The sequence below is a fragment of the Malaclemys terrapin genome, chromosome 5 (genome assembly GCF_027887155.1).
Source record: "Malaclemys terrapin pileata isolate rMalTer1 chromosome 5, rMalTer1.hap1, whole genome shotgun sequence".
NCBI classification, from domain to species: domain Eukaryota; kingdom Metazoa; phylum Chordata; order Testudines; family Emydidae; genus Malaclemys; species Malaclemys terrapin.
The window spans coordinates 73,749,172-73,764,159 of record NC_071509.1 but is presented as its reverse complement, the minus strand read 5'-3'; the positions used below and the strand labels follow the sequence as shown (position 1 = coordinate 73,764,159).

Genomic DNA, 14,988 nt, shown 5'->3' with positions numbered 1-14,988 from the left:
TCTTTGCAGTGTGTTTTAGACTTAACTATCTTCAGTAATTTTGTATCATCACCTTACTGTTTACCCCTTTTTCCAGATCATTTATCATTTTTGGTGACAATCTCCAGGGTTGTGCAACTTCTGCAATTTTTCTCCATGTTACAGAATTGCAGCATCTCACAAACTGATCACTTGTATAAATCAGCAAAGGACCATTGGCTATGCCAATTTAAAGCATATGAGGATCTGGCCCAGTGACTGCACAGACACTATGTAGAGTCAGTACAGCATCCACCATGTCACACCAGTTGCAAATAGTCATTATAATATATACTGAGCTAAGTGACTCAGCCATAGGAAAAAAATGAACTAGAGCCAGTTTAATGCTGGAAGTCAATCATTAACACAAGTATATTCTGTAGATTAATACTTCATTCCATGATTGGCTAAATTCTGTTTCTTAAATCAACACATTAGAGCAATAAGGTATTATGCTAATTGTTCTATTTGTTTTACATAATAATCCTGCTTAGTCACATATGAATAATGGTTAAGTATACACAGTGAATCTGTAAAATCTGGGGACATGCAGTGCCAAGAGCTGCTCCTACTTCATTGTTACCTGGGAGTCGAATGAGATTGGTAGAAGTGTATTAGTTTGATTGGATGGTTCCGGTCAGTCCTCTTCAACGCAATAAGAGTTAGTTACAGCAATTTTAAGTCTTTATTCTGAATCCTACTTTGAGCTCTACTGAACTTGAAGTTTTACGCCAAAATGTATTGTGGAGATTATGTAAGTATAATGATCAGTTCTGCCAAATCTTTCAAAGTTTTCTGTTTGAGTTGTCAACCTTAACAGAACGTTAGAAGCCCAGATCCTCAGCTGTGTAAATAAGCGCACCTCCATTGTAGTCAATTTACTGCCAATTTATGCCAGCTATAGATCTGGCCCAAGGTTTATATGTGGTATCTAAAATGTGGACAACATGGAGAATGTTGTTTGTACAGTTCACATGCAGTGGCTGTATTAAAATTTTAGATCTAAGACAAAATGTGTCTTTTACCATTTACTTCTGAGGTCGAGGTCAAGATCTAATTTTGTACCATCCCTAAACAATAATGATTTATATTGTACTATAGCATTTTGATTAACCCGTTTTTTTGTTTGTTTGTTTTTTTTAAAAGAAGCAGATTTAAGTAACCTTACAAAATAAATACAAGCTGAAAGAAACTTGGTTAGGACTAATTTGATAGTCAAAAAACTTGTCAAGACCTTAACAAGAAATGGAAGTTTTATTTGCAGAATCAAAGAGAGCAGACTGGTATATTGGTTTAGAAAAAGTTTTGCTTTTCTGGAGTATGTCTCTTTCCTTTGAATGAGTCAACATGAATACATAGAAATTCAGCATGATTTGGTCTAAGAACTATTTAAGACGGAATATAAGATTTTACATTGTATAGGCTTTTAATAGCTATTGTACTCATACATTGTCACATAGTTCATTAAAAATAAAAAAAAACTTTTGAATCCTCTGACGGAATGGACAAATATTGCCATTTGTTATATTTCATACATATATATATATATATATATTTACATTTCAGATCTTTTTCTTTAGAAGATGAATGTATATTCTGTGTTACAATGTAATGTACATATGTTTTTTGTCATTTATAAGCATTTACTTTTGTTGGGGATGTATTAAGTCATATTCAATTTGTTTATATTTTGAAAATTAAAAATATTCAAAAATGAAAAATTGACTCTCTATTAAGCGACTAATCATGGGAGTGGTGTTGATTAAATGTGCCAGATTAATAAATTGGAACCAAGGTGCATGGACTCAATACTTTTTGAGAGCAAAATATGAAACTGCTTCATATACATGGCACATGGGTAATTGTGCCGTTTAAGGAATTTCATAACCTTTTAATAATTAATGCTAGTGTAATAGTGTATTTTTCCAAAATGCTCTGTGTGTGCATCCCCAATTGTTTTACAAATCAATACAGAAAGCATTCGCAATTTTTTCTTTAATTATGTATCTGAAGGCAAATTATTCCAGTATCACTGACAAAACATTTCTTTCTAGAAAACTGTATTGCACTTATTTGTTTCTCTAGACAAATAATTATTGAATAGGTTTCCATAATGTCTTTGTCTTTGATCTGCGATTTGGGATCTCGAGTCCATTACTAGATCTACGGCCCCACTAAAGAGCTAAAGGTTTGTTCGTTCTTTCTACTGAGTTATTAATGTATTTCATTTTACTAGAGTGAAGGAGGAAGAATTAGGCAGTCTGACACAACTAGAGGATTAATTTAATCTGCAGAAGTCACCAACTTCAGTTTCTTTTCTTCTTCTGATTAAACAAGTCCAATTATATTTGAGTAATTAGTATCATGTACTGATAGTATTGCCTGGCATCAATATTAGTATATTACATTATCACATAAGGGAATAGTTTCAGTTTATATCACAAAAAATTGTTAAATATAATATTACTAAGATTTAATGATATTGCAGCTATTTGATCTTATTATAACTTGAAAACACAGTCCAGTATTATCAAATATATAGTCTAAAATTTCTGTATATTTTGTAAAAAGAACAGGAGTACTTGTGGCACCTTAGAGACTAACAAATTTATTAGAGCATAAGCTTTCGTGGACTACAGCCCACTTCTTTGGATGCATACATCCTGCCAGACAAAGAAACGTTATCTGACTTCATTATTGTGATTGCATACTGGAAATGGCTCCAAGGAGTACACAAACAGAAAAACTACCAGAAATTACATGCATCCGAAGAAGTGGGCTGTAGCCCACGAAAGCTTATGCTCAAATAAATTTGTTAGTCTCTAAGGTGCCACAAGTACTCCTGTTCTTTTTGCGGATACAGACTAACATGGCTGCTACTCTGAAACCTGTATATTTTGTCTGTTTGTTCACTGTGATTAACTGTAACTTACCCTTATCATGTCAAGCAGGGGAATAGAGGGAATGCTCAAGAGTGAGGTACTACTCAGTATAAAAGAGAGTGTGTCAAAATCTGACTGTCACGGAGTGTGGGGGAGTCAGGACCCTGCACCCCTCTTCCTGGGATTCACCGTGACTCTCAGCCAGCCAGTAAAACAGGTTTATTAGATGACAGGAACACAGTCCCAAGCAGAGCATGTAGGTACAACCAGATCCCCTCAATCAAGTTCTTCTGGGGGGTTTAGGGAGCTTAGACCCCAGCTTAGGGTTCCAACGTTGCACCACCGAGCCCAAACTGAAACCAAACCAAAACTCCTCCAGCAGCTTTCTCTCCTCTCCCCTCTGCTCCTCCTCCCCTTTTCAGTCTCCCAGGCAGAAGGTGTTATTTCTCCCAACCCCCCTCCTGGCTCAGGTTACAGCTCAGGTAGCTTCCTTCAAGGGAAGTCCCCCATCCCCAATGCAACCCCCCTGCAACATTCCCAGGTCAAATCTGCCCTGCTCCCTGCTCCGTCACACTGACCATATACTTTCCCTGAACAAAATACTGTCAAATTCTCTTGTGGTATAAATAGGCATGTCTGCACTGAAGTATGCCCACTTACTCTCTCCCTGAGCTGGGGTGGGAAGAGAAGGGGAATAAGTGGATCCTTGATTGGTATATGTCAGTAGAACATTACTCCCCTTCCCCTCAGAACAAAAAGCAGAGGAGGTATTGCGACTCTGAGGTATGTCTGAGTAACCGTGCCTCCCGGGGCTAGTTCTGGAATGGTGCAGTTTCACACAACCTTTTACCGAGGGCTAAAGGCACAATCTAGCCCTAACTATTTCCTAGAGGAATCCCAATACAGTATTAATTTAGAAACATAAGAAAAAGCAAAATCATAATTAGCATTACTTTTAGAATTATTAGTTAATGTTTTAGAATAATCATCATTTTTTGTATATGGCTGGGTGGAAGATTGCCTTGATTGGAATACATCAAGGCTTAAGAATGCAAACCAGAAAGTGCTCACAACAGCAATCCTGCCAGACAAAGAAACGTTATCTGACTTCATTATTGTGATTGCATACTGGAAATGGCTCCCAAGAGTACACAAACAGAAAAACTACCAGAAATTAGATAGGAAGGCAGCCAATGTCCTTTATAAAATACATATATCAGGAAAAGACAGGAGGATTTTGAGGATGACTGAATTAGCTATGTTGAAAAGTTTCCATTACATTATTGCATCATATAATTTTCAAATGATGTGAAATATATTTAATAAATTCACATAAATCAAAACTACTATTTTTATCTAATAATAAAGCTGTACCACAGAGGATCTCTTTGTGGAAGCATAGCTAATTCATAAGGGACTAGAGCACATAGCTAGCTTTAAAGCATTCATTTTCTTTTAGAAGGTATTCACAGCTGAAAACATTCTGTCCAAGGAAATCTGACTTAGATTGTTTCTTATCAGCGATATGACTTACTGAACAAATATTATTAGAAGGTTGTTCATACTTCAGATTACTTTTTCCATCATAAGACTGCATTGTCTGAACTTTACACGCCATAATTTGATAAAAGCTGTGAAAGCAGATAGCTACAGCCTCAGCCTTTACTGAGGCTTGTGTTGTACTGCTCAAAGCTTTGGTTGATGGAAGAAAATGTTGTAACTTTCTTACTCTTACTTAGACCTGGGAGACCAGTGCAAACAAGTTTTACCTACTTTTTGCAAATTCTGAATCACTTTTCAGTCTCCAGCCCTTATTTCTTCATTCCCCTCCCACTTCATCCAAGCAAACTAGTTTTATGTTTTCACAGCTGTTTGGGAAGGATCTTTTATTCAAATAGTTACAGGCATTTATGTGCAAGCGATCACATCCACATATAAAGTGATCAGTCAGGCCACACCTATGACAACTGGCAGTGTGTTTTTGCACAGGAGGGTATTTGGAGGCAGCAAGAGACTATTAGAGAGTTTTAAAACCATTGGGTCTCTCAGATAAAATAAACAAATACAACATCAGCATGAGGGACAGTGATAGCAGAAGGGAGGGGAGGACAGAAGGGTAGGTAAGATGGAGGATGCTCGAACAGCAGAAAGTTCCTTTGCTTGTGGACACTTTGCTTGTGTTCCAGCCTCAGAAGATGGAGGGATGTTTCTGGAGTGGGTCCAGCCACTAAGGTGGGGATAAGAAAGCAGAGGGAGAACTCCCCCATAGAATCACCTTGATGTGGAATTATATAGAGCAAGGGTCAGATCTGCAGCTAGCCATCTACTGACTAGTTACATAAGTTCAATGGTAAATTATTCCCTTACCCAGCCCTAAAACACTCCACAGGATGACCCTCATGTTCCTCCTTGACTCAGGAGTAACTGACTCTCTGCTAACTTGTTTCCCTGATACATCTTCACTCTCACTTGAAAAACCATGATGAATGCTACCTTTTCAAACAGGGTTACAGCAAAACCAATACATAAGTAGACCAAAATGTTGTGACCAATATGTCAAAGTGAAAACAATATCTTTAAAATTAGCATACAATGTACTCTTTATTAAGCCTGTGCAGGTGTGTTTTGTGTTTTTCCTTCACTGAACATTATCTAGTATTTTTAGTCTGTTGGCATAACCACATTTCCAAAATTGGCACCTAAAGTTATACCCACAAAAATGGACTTAGATGCAGCTGCAGGTACAAAAGCCACATTTGAGTAATTGCACATACCATGTTCTGGTTTATGCATGTAAATGTGAAGTTTATGCATGCATGGGAATTTCTGAGGGCAGAGGATTTGAAAATATGGCCCATAGTCATGTATATAGTAGTATAAATGTACTCAGTGCTGTACAGTAGTAAGACAGAACATACATAAATCAGGAAGTATCCACTACATCTTGAATGTGAGATTTTAGAAGTTTAATGAAGACAATGACTGGAGCTTGAAGTATATTTAGTAGAGAAGATATTGCCAGCATGTAGGGATGTGTGGAAGAGGAGTCAGGAGCTGGCAAAGAAGCTGAGACAAAAGGGCAGATCATCAGTTGATGTAAATCATTGTAGCTCCATTGACACCAGCTGAGGTTCAGACTCATGTTTTCTGAATACACTCTATAGAACACTATTTCCTAAATGCCAAATTTTTGATGTGTTTTTATTTGAATGGATATAGTTATCATGAAATAGATCAAGTTCGAGATAATAATAAAAAGGTTCACAGTCCTGAATTCAGTTTCTTTATATACTAGAGCCCCCTTGGGAAATTGAAAGTACATTTAGATATTGGAGAAATCATCTAAAACTGCTTATTTATCTTGGGGTCCTCCCCAGAATAGTATCAATAAAAGCTATTTAGGGGAGGAATCTACTTAATGTGATTGATTTATAATCAGTGAAGATAAATCGCCCTTCTATAGCTCTCATGTGTAAACTATAGTTAAAAGCCCATTTAATGTCCATATATAAGAAGTGTCTGATACCTATGCAAGAATCACAATTTATCATGACTATGAATCTAAACTCAGTCTGCATGGGTTTTATACCTTTGTTAATCTACCAAAATGAAAAGGCATAAATGAATTACTCAGCACAATATTCATAGTATCATAACTCTGGACAACGTATAAAGTGAATTACTTCAGTGCAACAGCTCTAATAATCAAAAATGCATATATAGGGCATTAGCAACTCAGGGCAGAGCAGCACAAATGTCAAGTCTGGTCCTGGTCCTGCAAGGTGTCTAGCACTCTCAATTATCCATCTCACAGAATTTTCCGAGCACCTTGCAGAACTGGACTCCTAGTGCATATTATACTTCCCTTTTAACTCAGTCCTACCACTGAAGTCAACAGGAGTTTGGCTTGCTTATTTGTTTCTCTACGTTGAATTTATTACTGGAGTCATCTCTGTCACTTCTTCTGTCTGAAGAAGAATTTATACCAACCTCTCCTTTGCTTCCTCAGCTGAGCTTCAAATGCTCAATTTTGAAATCACTGGCTGACATCTTTGCTCCCTTATGGCCTCATCCAATGAAATCAACAGAAAGGCATCCATTGACTTTAAGCATAGGCTTTGGTTCAGGCCCTAATGCCAGAAAAGTTAAATGATTCAAAAGTGTTTCTGTTCTTTTTAACATTCAGACAGGAATCCTGTCATTTGAAAAATATTTGGTTTGCTTATGGTGCTGGGTTGGATAATGGTCTATTTAGAGAAATTAAATGAAGTGAAAACACCCCTAAAATTTACACTGGCATCACCTTTCTTGCAGAAAACTGCAATACCATTTTTACTGCAGCAGAGTTAATATCACCATGAAATGTAATTTCTGCACACAGCAAATGGCAACATGTGTATTGTAAGTGTGAAATTCAGCCTCACAAGGTTGCCATGAGCATGAACATCACTTAGATCTTTGTAGTTTAGTCTCTTGTTTTGCCGTTTCTCTGATTTTAGCAGTTTCATATTTCAGCACCACTGTCAATTATTTCCCATGTATACTGCTGTCTAATCATTTTTATATGTGGAAAGCAGCAAAAGCATAGTCAATTTAGGGAGGTCAGATAATATTGCATTTTACACTGGGGATAAAATACTATGGCTGTACTATTGGCCTGCTGTCAATAATTAAAGTCTGACTTTTCCACTGAGGAAAACTTCAAATATGTGAAACTAAAAATAGTCTATAGGGTCATGAAAAGTCATTAAGGGTCTAATCTAACTTCTACTGAGGGGAATGGGAATATGCCTATTGACTTCAATGAAAACTGGATTGGGCCCTAAAATAGGCAGACCTTAATGCAGCAATGGCCTACAAGATTATTCAAGTATTTTAGTAGACACCTCCCTATTCTGAATGCCACAAATATCAACACAAAGCCAATTTTAGCAATCTAAAATTGAACTCATATTACTGTAATTACAGGGAAAGTTTGGGTTTAAATAAACCTATTCTTCTGTAGATCAAAGAAATTTAGTCAGTCTGGAAATCAAAGGTTTGGGTTTAGCTTTTCAAGGTTTAAGCATAAGAGTATTGAATTACAATAAAGGAACAACAACTTTAATTATCAAACTTTCACAAGCTTATTTTGAACTTCATTTCTTTCTCTAAAGTAAGGGCAAAATGTTATTAGTGCAACTCTGGCCTAGTTTTTGTTCTTAATCCAGTGTTTTGACTATTGCTACTCTCTTTCCTGGCTCTTTTTAAGATTCCTTTTGTGTAGCAGCAAAAACAAGGAGTCCTTGTGGCACCTTAGAGACTAACAAATTTATTTGGGCATAAGCTTTCGTGGGCTATAACCCACTTCATCAGATGCACGGAGTGAAAAATACAGTAGGCAGGTATAAATATACAGCACATGAAAAGATGGGAGTTGCCTTACCAAGAGTGGGGTGGGTGGGCTGGTCAATGCTAACAAGGCCAATTCAATCAGGGTGGATGTGGCCCATTCCCAAAAGTTGACAAGAAGGTGTGAATATCAACAGAGGGAAAATTACTTTTTGTAGTGACTCAGCCACTCCCAGTCTTTATTCAGGCCTAATTTGATGGTGTGAAGTTTTCAGTTGGTATCAATGTTGCTTAAGGTAAATTGTCCTATACCATTGTTTCTTTAGGGCTAGTAGTTCTAGTAGGCATATTAGTAATTCTTTACCTTTCTTCTATTTAGGGTGGCTTTAATTAGGAACAAAGTGTTTTCTCTTACTTTTCTTAGCTGATCATCTATAGCTGATGACCTGTCTCAAGGCATTTGCCACTACCTCTTTCCTATTTTGGAAAGGAAGCTATAGTAACTCTGTAGGTTCTTATTCACTGTTATTTATGATGTGCTCTGTGGTCCTGAAAAATATTTTACACTAATCTTCAGAAACAGTTATTGTAATGTGATTGCTGTCTTCAAGCTGTTGGAATTTGATGTACCAGTGTTATGCCTTGTCTAATAATTCATTCTGATTGATGGGGAGTTGTTACTTGAATTATTCAGAACCCTGTTGGATATTTCATTCACTGGAGGATGTTTAAAGGCTTATTTCACCTATAGATTGGGAGATATTTATTTCAGAGAAATTTCATTGCTATGCTCAAGATTTTTTAAGGATGTGTTAGACAAAGTGTATTTTGAAAATTAAAGTAAAGTAGGGAAATGACAAGGGGGTGGGGGGGAGAATGAGCACTCCTGCTGGGGCCCTTCTAAAGCCCAAGCAGATGGAGGAGCAGTCATGAGGTGTGCAGTATGTGTTTTTTTCCTTCTGCTTCTCCTAAACAAAATAGATCAAAAGAGCCATCTGATGTACAGACAAAACACAGGCAGCCATGGACTAAAAACTGAGTATGCTATTTGCAGGTATAGCAGAACTCAGTCAGACTGCACAAAGGAAAACAGTAATATTTGTAACTGCATTTTGGTGTTCAAACAGCTCTCAGAACCTGCCTCAAAATAAAGCTGATTGTTCTGCTCCATTTGCCTTGGTTAGAGAATTACCAACTGGCCCAGCCCTGCTCTCTGGGCTGACACCAGTCTATTGTAATTGGAACCCATTATTCAGTACCAGGGCTTCTAAGCCCTATGTATCTAGGTAGTGACTGATCACTGTTTCTTTCTCTGAGTCTTGCAGGTGCATCCCTGCAATCTGACATGCTCCTTGGTTAGTGGAACTCCGCAGTCCAACTATCTAGACCCCAGAACCAATGCTCAGCCCTCCCCAGGCATTTTCCTTGTTACATTCTTCATGAACAAAATGACTGTAAAGCAAGGAACAAAAGCTTAATAAAAGAATTTAAGCCACAATTAAAAGAAAAACAAACAAGATTTACAGATCTATGGAAAAATAACAAATAGCCCTGAACAAGACTTCCTCAGTCAGATCTCATGCTGCCTATAAATCCTGAGTTCTGGCTAGTATTCTTAAGCTAGATAGAATCTCCCATTCTTCCTAGAAAGGTTTGCTTATAAATAGCAATAGAATAGCTTCTTACTTAGAGAAGCAGCCTCCTTAAATAATGATTCTCATATTTAGTCAGGGGGCAGCTTTCCCAACCATGTGCTTAGTGTCAGGAACTATGGACCTAAGCTTCTTCAGCTGAGCTTGGGGCTAACTAGCACATCCCTCAGGCTGGATAATGAGCCCAGCTGGGCTGCAGCAGATTTACCTGATTGGCCAACCCTCCCACTTGGCTGCAAGGCATCAACATATCTGCATTTAAGCTCAGCAAGGGCAACAGATTACTAACTATTAAATATTTGAGCCTACAACTTCATTCTTTTCTATGCCTTTCTTATTCCTAGCCTTACTCTACACCTACTCCTACCTTGTGCTTGTCCTGTTCCTATCTACCTCAGCCCTTCTTCTTTGCCTGGTTCTTGACTTTGATTCTGACTTCTAGTTACTGTTCCCAGTTCTGATCACTAGGTAAAACTGTTATGCTTATACAAAGTATATGAAATTTTTTATAGGGGAGAAGGCAACATGCCACATTTATTGAGAATACAGCAATTAGCATATGCTTTTTAGTTATTTTTATATATATATATATATACACATATACACACGCACACAGTTTTGCCAGTTGATGTTTATAGTTACCAGTTTGGATTAATTTAGTAGCCAGCCAGATTGGTCGGAGAGGGGAGCCGGGCTTTGTTGGTCACAATCTGATGCTTTTGGAGTTGTGACAAGATGAACCTGTGAATCAGAGTGTAGGGGAATAGCAAAGAAACAGTTGGATAAGTTGATTACTGAAAAATAGTTTGATGTGGCATGGACCTTTCGTATAACCTGTGTTACGTCTGCCACAATAGGAGCCATAGGTATTGTACCTTTGTTAATCCTTTTATAGTCAATTGTTAGGCAACAGGATTGGCCGTCTGCCAGTACAGACACTGGCAGTCTGTCAGATGTGTTTCTACCAATGCCCCAGAGAGTCATTCCCTTCTGCTATTTAAAAAAGGGTAGCTCGCATGATAAACTATGGCTTTTAATACAAATATAAAATCCTACCCCTACAAAACCACCTATCTCCTAGTCCCTGACACTTAGACCAGGAAACTCCAGCCCTATTCTCCCAGAAAGGTTTCTGTGTAGAAAGTCCAGTCAAAGGCCCTGTTAGTAGAAAACCCCTTGGTCTAGTAATTATTCCCTAATAATTATTCAACATTGATGGCTCTCTCAGTGATAGTCCTCTCCAAGGTGTCCTACTGCCTCATGTGAGCACGCAATGTCTAGAATAGATTGCCCTTGTCAAGATTAGTCTGGTTTTCCAAAGATGATTACAATGCAAACTGAGGGTTACAATCATGCAATTGCATTCTTATAACAAAATGGTGTTAACTTAACTCAGCCATACCCCCAATCTGTCTCTCAAATGACTGTGCAACAGATTGTGGCTGGCCTCTGCATCAGTGTGTAAGGAAGATGAAGTGCACAAAGGGTAGGGATGTGTCCCCTACTTCTCTTCTGGGTGGTTTGCTCCCCTGGCATTAGTTGGGAGAAGTCTCTGTACTTTCCCCAAGAACAAGGGCTGCAATTGTGCCACAAGCAGAAGTGAAAGCTCCTTCCACAATCTTTCTTCTTTCCCCACCAAATGCACCTGCACAAGGGCCAGGCATGACTAGCACTAACATATAGTGACTCATGGAGATCTGAATTCCTTTCCAAATATTCTCCCCCTCTCCCCAGTTTTTCGCCATGCACCATCATGTCTCCACAAGATGGTGCAGTGTGAAGCTGCCACATGCCACAGAATACAGAGGGTCAGATCCTCAGTTAGTATAAATCAGCATAGCTCCATTGATTTTCAAGGCAGGATTTACTTCAGAGTTATTCATTTACACCAGTTGAGGGTCAGGTCCTTTGAAATTACCAGTGGCCACCACAATGCGGTTGTCATCCTTCTCCTTTGACTAACTTTCAGTGAATATTATAAAGCTCTTTGAAATCCCTTGGTCCTGTATAAAAGGTTTGTAATTGTAACACACAGAAGACAATGAAGAATCATTATATAGTTATCACATTGGAGTCAGGCCTGAACTTGTCCAAAGTTCAGATACAGCATTTGGCTCAGACCTATATCTGCATTTTATGAAGATTTGCGGAAAAAACAGATGCAATGAAGTTTATAAGCTTTCGTGGACTACAGCCCACTTCTTCGGATGCATATGCATCTGAAGAAGTGGGCTGTAGTCCACGAAAGCTTATGCTCTAATAAATTTGTTAGTCTCTAAGGTGCCACAAGTACTCCTGTTCTTCTTTTTGCGGATACAGACTAACACGGCTGTTACTCTGAAACTTGAATGAAGTTTAGTACATGCTGGATCCCCAAAGACTTTCAAACTAGATGTATCAAATGATCTAACTTACAAAAAGTGCTTCAGGATGGCTTTCAGAAAATAATGTAATGAAAGTGATCCTGGCAGAAAATTGACATTCAAAGCTTCAAATTATAAGGACTGGGGATACACATCTTACAAATAAGAAGGGCATTTTCTTAAAGAAGCACAGTGTTTTGAGTTTTTTTGTATTTATTTTCATAATACTAGCTCTGAGATAAAAGCCAGCCACTGAGTTGTTAGTATTTCAGGGTCCTTAATGGAGGCCTTAATATTATATGCAGCAACACAGAGTTCAGGTCAGTGACTTATTGTATCTTGGTGGAATTCTGGGTCTGCTGAAAAACCAGTCAAAGTTAAATGAGACCTACAATGACCAGCTAATCTGGAAGTGGACTCCGACACAAACATTTGTGTGAGATAGAAGCCAAGATCAAAGCTAAGTACTGTGTGAGGTAATTTAATATTTTGGAAAGAGCTGTTTGCTCAAATTTTGTTCTAGGATTTTTATTTAAAATGTTTTTCTTGTACTATGTTTTCTAGAAGGAGTTGCCTTGAAGTTACATATGTAATTCTGTTCTACTTAAAATCATTGTTCCTTTGATTTTTATGGTAATGTAGTTTGCCTGTTTATTGGCTTGGATTTTCCTTACTAACATTGGGCCTGGTATAGTGAGCTGAGCAGTGCCTCTTAAGAGGTCAACTGAGGATATTCAGCATATGCAAGGATCAGGCCTGTTGTCAAAGATCCATAATTTATATTGTCTGGTGATTTTCTGGACAAGGGTGCATATGCGTTATGCACTCCCCATCTCTTTGCTCATGATCACCCCTAAGCCATATGCTAGTAATTGTTTCTTTTCTACAGAAGGGACTTAAACCCATTTTGCTTTGGGAGTTTCAAGAACATGTACTTGTGAACACAAATTATTGATGCTCACTACATCTCAGTTCTGACTGACAGGTTATATCTTTTGAAAAAAATTCTTTGTAAAAAATTAATAGTCTCCCAAATGGTGGAAACCCATTACTAGAGACATTTAAAAGTAGACTGGACACAGTGAGAAAATAGATTGTAGGGTACAATTCTTAATGGAGAGGAGGATGGTCTAGGTGTCCAGTAGGTCTTGTCCATCTCTGATCACTATGACCCATGTCCTCATGTCTGCCACAGCTTTTGCTTGGCTCACTTGGAGCTCTGTGGCAGACACGAGGACATGGGTCATAACAAGTAGAGATGGACATCTAAACCATCCTTCTGTCCACTAAGAAATTGTTCCCTACAATCTATTTTATCACTGTGTTCAGTCTACTTTTAAATGTCTCTACTAATGGGTTTCCACCATTTGGGAGACTATTGATTGGCCTAAAAAGATGTTTGTCAGGAAGCTTTCCTTTTTCTTAATTTAATTCCATTACTACTAGCTATCATATTTTGCATCATGGCAAACAATTCCTCCCTATTTAATCACACCTTTCACATTTTTGCTAACAATTGTTTCACTTTGTATAGCTTGGCTAAGCACTGACTATGTTTAAGTCCCAATCCGGCTGCTGGATTCCCATAAACTATTGTGCCCATATGGAGCACTATGAAGGTCAATGCTGTTCCATACAGGTACATGAATTAGTCATGAAAATCCAGTGAGAGCATCAGTACCTTAGTTATCTTAATCTTTCCTCATAAATCATGCCCTCTAACCCTTCCATGTTTGTTGCTATTCTTCTAATTCCTCCACTATTGACTTCATGTCTGAGATGATAATGCTTAGAAGGACCATGCCTGTGATACTTCATTGATATTAGTCATATGACCTCTGTATGGCATATAAAATGGTTGTTTCTATTTACCCTAGAAGAGTTGAGATTCAGAGATGGGTGTGTGTAGTGAAAGAATATTAATACCATCATCTGTGACATACCAATACCATGCTATCCATCACTAAAGTTTCCATTCAGACAACCTTTCTTTGAGGGTAAATAGAAACAACCATTTTATATGCCAGGACCAGTATATTCACTGTAACTGAATCTCTGAGGATAACCTCTTTTCCCTTAGAGGCTGGAGTATTAGGCACAGAAAAATAACTTCAGCATAAAGTAGGAGTAGCAGTTTCACTAGATTTTGTAATTATTTTCTATCACATCTGCTTATAATATAAATTATGTCTATAAAACAATACATCAAAGAATCTCTGCAAAGTTTTCTCTGTACTGGACACTATGGAAATACCTAGACAAATTAGATTTAGATTGTTTCCATTGATCTTTCACATTCATCTTGAGATATCCATAAGCCACATCAGTCTAATGAAAACATCCTCTCCACCCAATCTTAAAAACAAATTCCATGTGCATGGCATAGGTTACTGATCTATTGTGAGTGCTAAATTTAAAAGAGCTGTTGAATCTAACAGACTGGAATTAATTACAATTTCCACTTCTGAAATGATTTTTTCTGGTGTGTCCATACTTTTGATGGCTTATTTAAGCAATCAGACATCTGCTTGATCTTAAGAAATTTAAACTAAAATGGCTTTCTTGTGCTAAGTTTGAATGTAAGATGCTGTTTTGTTGCCAACTATTTCTGAAACAGTGAACCATGTATGTCAAATCTACTCCAAATGTTCTACCATTTTAAAGCTGGACAGAGAGCATTATAACTGAATGCAAGTCATGTTTTTACTTTCTCCTACTGCCAAAGGAAGTTTTAAAGCCCTA

The 14,988-nt window shown here is 37.8% G+C and overlaps 1 protein-coding gene across 2 annotated transcripts in view; it reads left to right on the top strand.

Annotated features, from left to right (window-relative positions):
• The first annotated feature begins 580 nt into the window (after window positions 1–580).
• The window catches only part of ANXA10 (annexin A10), a 52,127-nt gene continuing 37,719 nt past the window's right edge, over window positions 581–14,988 (top strand). Inside the window, exon 1 of one of the 2 annotated variants that reach the window (XM_054030968.1) lies at window positions 581–772. In XM_054030968.1, the coding sequence (XP_053886943.1) occupies window positions 755–772 (18 nt within the window). In that variant the 5' untranslated portion in view covers window positions 581–754. The remainder of the gene's footprint in view (window positions 773–14,988) is intronic. The other variant, XM_054030967.1, reaches the window with a different exon arrangement.